Raw genomic sequence first — 7,591 nt, 5'->3', positions numbered from 1 at the left:
TTAATCACACAGGGCCTTGTGCCTCAGCATCCAGTCCACTTCAGACCCCAGACCAGTGCCTGCTGGTGCCTACATGGTCACCTCATGTAGTTTAACTGAATACCAAAATGAGTTACAGGGATTTCAGCTCAACATTAATACAATTTAAATAACATAATGTGTCCATTCCCATGCTGGGATGATCCTGGCAGTAGGAACTACTGTGAACATCCTAATAGAATATCAACAAGTGTCCGTGGATTGAATGGTAAGGAATACAGACATTACTGACATTACTGTCTGCTTCATTAATAGTACCGAGCAAAGACAAATGGAAAGACATTTACCTCATGAATCCCTCAAAGCCTGTGTTGTATGGTTATAATTATAATAATATACAACAATAGGTGGGCTGAATAATCTGTAATTTGCTGGGTGGGGGGTCTACTACTGTTGAGCAATCACACATTGCATTTTCTCTAGTTTCTTTCATCCATTCAAGTAGGTAGGGTGAAGGATGCCATAAAGCCATGTGAGTTGAGGATGTTATACATGTACACTGTACTAAATCATAAAACGAGCATGAAATGTCATCAGATTGAGGAAACATGCTACATTGAAAAACTGGCTTCTCCAACGACAATGCTACAACTTTTATAAATCTCCTTTTTAAATCTCCCTTCCAGAGCGGAATATCTGTTTATGTTATGACCTGTGTGATTCCGCCCTTTGCCTGTTTCTCTCAAGTACCATTTTGACCCACCCTGGGTTGCCAGATAAAAACACAAACACATCGTGCAACCGCCATGGATTTAAGCAAAGGAACTGGACCATGACAGATCATGTTTGTGTCTACCCAGAGATATAGTAAAATGCATGTAAATATTCAGCTAAATGCCAAGAAGGGTTTTAAGACGGATGCAAAGTTGGCAAATGCATTTCCTCCCGAAGAGGTAAGCATTGAGCTTAATTAAGGTTAGCTAGTAGGGATGGGATTTAACAATGACTGTATACTGTATTATTAAATAAAAAGTGAATCTGAGTTTCAAATGTTTTATACCAGAGGTCAGTGTGCTTTTGGAAACTCAGTGAATCATACATCAATGTTCATTTATGTTTATTAAAGCGGTAAGATATCATCAATCATCAGCAGATACAAGTGACATCAATCAGCAGCAGCAAATAAGCAGAAGTGTTGCCCGACACTACTTTACTCTAGACTGGCGGTGCCCCTGGTGGGTTAGAACTGCATCAGATCTACTCGAGAGTAACAGTATTGTCATTTAACAGCATTTAATGATCTTAGGAAAATAAAAGGATCTTAAGAATGATATAATGATCTTTGAACTCTTAAGGAAAGATACAGGAGCCCAACAGCAACCTTTCTCAGCAAGCATTAGTTTCTCTATCGTTTTACCTAATTTAAAGATAGAAGGCATAAACAGCATTAGCTGTTAGACCAGAATAGAATATATTTATTGCACCAAAGCTCAAATGTTTAGATATCAAAATGCATGGTGGTCAAAAACATGGTTTTGGAACAAGAGAATAAAATGCAGAGTGTCTGCTGTCTCTCCACACAGGGATATGGCACATGAAGCCATGGCGAGTGTTGAAGAGTTTCCCAGGCATGTCATATGTCTTGGCACTAGAGGGCGATAAAGAACAGAACATCAGTTTTGAATGTGTCTCTTTTGCCGTGTCTGTTGCATCCCCATATAATGCCAACATGAGGTTGTGATGGTCTTACACATTTGCTGTAGTTTTAGTACAAAGGTTTCTTATAGTCATTTTCAACCTTTAAGTTTGATTTACTTTATACTGTTGGAGGGTAGCTTAAAATCATATTTCCTCAAGAGAAAACTTAACCTGAGGTTCAAATCAGAGAAATACAGAGTTGGGACAAATCATGTTTGTTTTTAAAAGACCAGTGTGTAGGATTTAGTAACATCTAGTGGTGAGGTTGTTCAATTTCAACCAACTGAATAACCCTCCCTTTACAAACCGAGCCTATGGTGGTAAGGTCGTCAAATGCCAGAAAAACGTGAAAAGCTCTCTCTAATTTTTACATACCCCAGAGCAGTGCTCAGAAACAACAAAAGCAGATGATCATAAATGTAAGTGTTGCTATCAGAGCCAGCCCATCAATCGTATCAACATTTATGTGAGAAATGGCTGTGAATGTAGTCTGGGAAGTCCCGCCCCTCTTCTCCGGCCAATTTGATTTAGCCTCTGAAGGGGGTCTGGCAAACTTAGGATAGCAGTTCACTTCAAGATTTCCAGAATCCTTGGAGCCAATCACAAACTGGCTTTTGGCTACCTGGCGCGCCATTGGCGGATTTAAAATAACCACGTCTACCGTAACAAAAGCGAAACTTAAGAGAAAAGCACAGTAAACTATTTACTGCTCTCGTGGCTGTCTTTGATGATTTCAAAGGCAAGTTTTCTTTGAAAATAGAACAGAAACCTGCTGTGGAACAATTCATACAGAAAAAAGATGTGTTTGCTTTATTACCGATCGTTGTATCGTTGTATAGTATCGTTGGTCTGATTGGTTAAAGGCGTGTCCAATTACGTGAGTGAAGTGGACCTCCATTGAGGAGTTGGCCAGACTAACTGAGCAAATGAAATGCAGTGAAGCGGCCGGGAATTCCCAGACAACTGTGAATGTGTTCTCTGCAGGAAATGCTGCTGTGACTAACCTGCACACATAGAGATTGACTCCAGTCCACGTTGTTGACTCAGCGTACTTAAATGTGTTCCCCCCCTGCCACCCGTCCATCCATTTATAACCAGTGCCAATCGCTGGACATGAGTCAGTCAAAACCTGAAGACAAGCACAAAATCACATGAAGATGATGTACAAAAAAACACAATACATTTTGTAACTTGTGTAATCTAATCATTATATTAACAAAATATACATTGTAATGAATGTTATACAGCCTACTTTTTACAAGATAAATATAAAAAAAAAACATAAATAATATGCCAAGGTTGGAAACTGCATAAAATGTCACTCCACCGACTGCATACTTTTGAAAATTGCTAAAAAGTGGCCAAGGGGCTTAGAGAGGGCTACACAAACTCCTGTGAATGATGAATCTCCATCAGCAAATTGAAATGAGACATTCATTCATCACTGGAGGGGCTGGGGGAGGTGGGCGGCCCATTTTATGAGGTAGAAGAGTCCCAAACAGTGCACTCTATGTCAGCATTGGCCTTGCAAGGTTCAGGATGATTTTAAACAGAAGATGGCATGATGAGCCATTTTCAACCAATTAAATGCCCATTTTTTATATAAAAATATCCTTTTGTCAATGTTAATACCATCATTAATGTGTTTGACAAAAACACATTTGATTGTATTTAAATTATATACATTTTATTCAAACTTCTCTAAGCTATGACGCTCTGCAGACTTGAAAGAAGTCCTCAGATAAATAAATAGTTATACCCCGGCTCATGTGACAGAAACATAAAAAGGGGAGGACAACAACATTACATTAAAAGAATACATAATTGTATCAAACATAACAAGAGCAAGAAAGAGTGACTAGAGGAATATGGATGTATGGATGTTGGCATGTCAAATGTAGGAGAGAGTGCGTGTGTGTGTGAGTGTTGAGGGTGAGTGTGAGTGTTGAGGGTGTGTGTGTGTGTAAGTGTTGAGGGTGTGTGTGTGTGTATGAGAAGGTTCAGAGGGTAAGAAGAGCTGCAGAGAGGGAGAACAAGTGTGAAGTACAAACTGAGGAGCTCTGAAGAATACAAGTCACTGCATGTATTTAAGAGCAAGATGATTTACTTTAGATTAATTGAGAAAGATGTTACTAGGGTGATCTCAAATAATTTGATATTTAATTTGCTCTTTCTTATGCTCATCATACCTCATAGCTACGGGTTTTATGCTCCTTCCAGTCCCACTCATAGGCACATTCACTGCCCTTTAAATATCCACTGTGCCACCCTCCGTCTGGTCCGTAGGCACGGCAAACAGCAAGTCCTGTTCTAGAGACAACAGCATCTGTTGAACATAAATGAGTTTGAGCATTAATGAGTTCAAAAAGTAAGAACATGCTTTTTAACATAAGACGGGAGTATATACAGGTATTATGATGTAAGTTCAAAGTTGACCTACTAGAAGGCTTTCCTGAAGTCTGAATCCACTTTAGGTCCTGGCTCCTGCAGCCGCTATAAGGGTTTCCTTTCCATGGACTCACACATATGCAGCTCCTCTGGTGAGTCTTGTAGGAGCATTTGGCGTTCACTCCACAGGGTGCAACAAGACATCCGTCACGACAGGTACCAGTGCTCCGCTCACAGACCTCATGGTCTCTGCACACGCTGTTATCTGTGCAGCTGAGACACTTTACAGGTGTGAAGGACGTACAAGGCTGCTGTACACACCTGACTACCTCAGTATGAGGACGCTTGGCGTAACCCCAACCTGGTGAACAAGACGCTTTGCAGACGGTGGCTCCAGCTTCTGATGTGCACTGAACATTCCCATTGACCTGCGCAGTATAACATACAGGCAAGGCACTCCACTGCCCATTGGAGCACTGCACAGTCTGAGGGTACGGCTTGTAGTCTCCAAGACACTTCAGTTCCACCTGCTGCCCATTGGTGCTGTGGTAAGCCTTGTCGCAGTAGCTATTATCAAGCTGCTTAGCAGTCAGAGGGCCACATCCGTTTCCATTGAGGACTCTCCACTGTTCAGAGACAAATTTCTTGAAAAGAGCTTCCATAAAATGAATTTGCTCTGACTTCCCAGTAGCTAACAGATATTTCTGCCAGGCCAGCACTGCTTCCTTTTCAAGCGTGAACATGTAGCGCACAAAATGGTCAATTTCATTCCTGTAGGTTTTTGTACATTCTTTTGGGTCAGTAGGTTTTGAGTTTAAAATAAAGGACCTACGAAAAACATCCAGAATGTTCTGCCTATCTGCAAATCCAGTACCCTTCATCATATGGTTAAACTGTTCGAGGTGATATGTAAATGTGTGCCCACCAGAAAAATGTGTTTTTACTTCATCAATGTATTGGCTTTGGGCTATAGTATTATTTTCAAGTCGCGTGTGAAATGTAGTGATATAGCGAAAATTCTTGATCGTATCGATGTACTTAATGAGTATTTGTGTCCACTGAATACCATGATGGACAGATTCGACCAGTTCTCTTGTATAGTCCTTCAACGCCTTGACACTATAAAATATTGCAGTTAGATCAGGAACAGGTTGAATGATAATCTCATTCATTTTCGCCTCTGTAGCAGCATAATCAATTTCATTTTGGATGCTTTCCTCACAAGTTAGACCTCGGTACATACTGTTGCACCTACAGAAGCCTTGTGTGGTGTCCTTCAGGGGTATGCATTGTCCGTTGAGACAGTTGACTTTTGAACAAGGAGCATTTTGTACGAGATCCCTACTCTTGAGGAAAATGTTTATGATTCGGAAGTTATCGAAGAGTTTTGTTTGTTCCCGAAGGGGTTTCTTAAAAAAGAATATGCCACAGTTCAGCTCCACATCAGAGTCACTTGTCTGAGTGTAATCTGATGTCTGATAAACAGCATGAAGGTACTGAATATGGCTCACTGCTTGGGCACCAAATATTTGGAGGAACTTGCCCTCCATGTTTTGACACTCTAGCGGATACAAATCTTCTTGCAACCATTGAGATTTGATGTCGTTCACAATACCTTGATTGGTAGAGGCCTTCTTTTCTCGATGAATAAGGTGAACCTCTGTCTTGTCTTGAACAGTTAAGCTGATTGATTGTCCATAAGTATACTCGTCCTTAGCATCATTGGAGTGCGCAATTACGAACCAATCATACCAGAAAAACTTTTGCTCCAAGTGTTTCTTCATGCGTGCAGCTAGCTGCTTGGTATCTGAGAATCGTTCAGTGCCAATTTTCTGTGCATCCTTTTCAGCCCATCTCGGAAACTCATTAGCACACTGAATTAAGGCATCCTGTATGGCTAATAAGGCATTGGATAACTGAGTGCCCGCCTCTTTCGCCTTTGCTTCAGCATCATAGCCCTTAAGCTTGTAGTAAAAAACATTCATCTGAAGCCCAGAAACCATGAGCGCAGTAAAGTAGGAAGAGTACTGCGTCAAAACTTTAAAATCACCGTTTGACTTCTCAATGACAAGCTGCAACAGGTTCTTATTAAGGCTGACTGAACTTCGATCGGTTAGGTATCTGTACAGATTCGCAACACTACTCTCTGTTCCTGTGGTTAGATAGAATGAAGTGAACTGTTCAGCAAGTCTGTGTTTTTGTTCGTCTGTGGTAGCAATAGGACCGTTGTCCATTAGTTCTTTCAGCTTGACCCATGAGTTTTTGATGGCATTCTCGTCTTTTCCATATGCGCTTGCGTAGTTCGTCCATTCCATTTCTGTTTGCAGTTCGGAAATTTGCAAGGATACTGAATCGAGTTTCCGGTTGACCTCAGAAAACTGTTCTTTCATAAAGTTAAGCATTGGATCAGATTTTGGAAGGAAGGCGAAGATGACACTAAGCAGTGAACCTATGAAGCCAAAACTTGAAGCAATTTTACCAAACACATCAAAGACTTTGAGGACTTTTTGGATTGAATCAGTGGATTTTGTAACCAACTTGGACACGTCATCTAGACCTTTGAGGAGTTCTTTAGGCATGGTCATTACTTTCTCTATTTGAGCAACTTGCGTTGTTTTAATTTGATTTTCTTCATTGGCTGTATTTGTCACTGTGAAAAAACAGCTACAGATAAGGACGGCAAGGATGGCGTTAGAGGTACCCATGACAGATTCACCTGTGGATAAAAGAAAACAATACAAACAAAGACAACGTGTCACATCTCTGACAGACATCTTAGGCTCCAGAGTCATGGTGATTTTATAATAGTAATAATCTTTATTTAGAGAGCAAAATCCATGTTACAAAGTGCTTCAAAGAGGCAGCAAAATAAAATAGAATGTCATACAATTATCATTCAAATATAAAAACCGATAAAAGCAATTAGGTAGATAAAAACCAATACAGAGTAATTATAATTATTTATAATATAATAACATATCATAACCACACATGCCCACATAACTCTGCTATCTTACTCTTCATTTTAAAGTAAATCTCTGATAAATGAATCATTTAAATAAATCGGTAAAAGTTACAGTGTAAATTCACTTGCAATAACGGTAAGAATTATTTAATTGAATCTTGTCTAAATGGATCTTCATTCATGGCAGGATTATTTGGAGAGACTATCAGAAAAAACTCTCCACATAATTTCACAAGGATCATTTTTAGGAATGTCTTACCTGAGTGAAAATGTAGAGCCTTCAGAAGGTAAGATCTGCTCACGCTGTGAGGTGTTTGTCTTCCTCTCTACTGAATCAGGGTTGCGAACAGGTAGACGGTTGTTGGTATCGAGATCTGAGGGGGTTTCTTCTGACCATCTCCTTGCTTTTATGCCTGACTTTGCAGCAGGTTGTGTAAGTTCCTCTTTCAATAGAATGGGACACTTGTCCTGATGAACCTAGATAAAGGACCTCAACTTCAAAAAACATTTTGCTGCATCACCTCCCTCAAGTCATCCTTAGTCATTTTCTGGCTTGCAGGA

At 40.2% G+C, this 7,591-nt stretch overlaps 1 protein-coding gene across 1 annotated transcript; it reads right to left on the bottom strand.

Moving 5' to 3' along the window:
* Positions 1-1,500: 1,500 nt before the first annotated feature.
* Positions 1,501-6,770, bottom strand: LOC308381469 (SE-cephalotoxin-like; the record flags this gene model as incomplete). Its single annotated transcript, XM_080859041.1, has 4 exons — positions 1,501-1,627; positions 2,682-2,806; positions 3,867-4,003; positions 4,118-6,770. 4 exons carry the CDS (start codon positions 6,768-6,770, stop codon positions 1,501-1,503), a joined length of 3,042 nt encoding a protein of 1,013 aa, XP_080715167.1.
* Between the last annotated feature and the right edge of the window lie 821 nt (positions 6,771-7,591).

Source organism: Sprattus sprattus (assembly GCF_963457725.1).
Source record: "Sprattus sprattus genome assembly, chromosome: 20".
NCBI classification, from domain to species: Eukaryota; Metazoa; Chordata; class Actinopteri; order Clupeiformes; family Clupeidae; genus Sprattus; species Sprattus sprattus.
The sequence above is the reverse complement of the archived record's forward strand: the minus strand, read 5'-3'. Positions and strand labels throughout refer to the sequence as shown.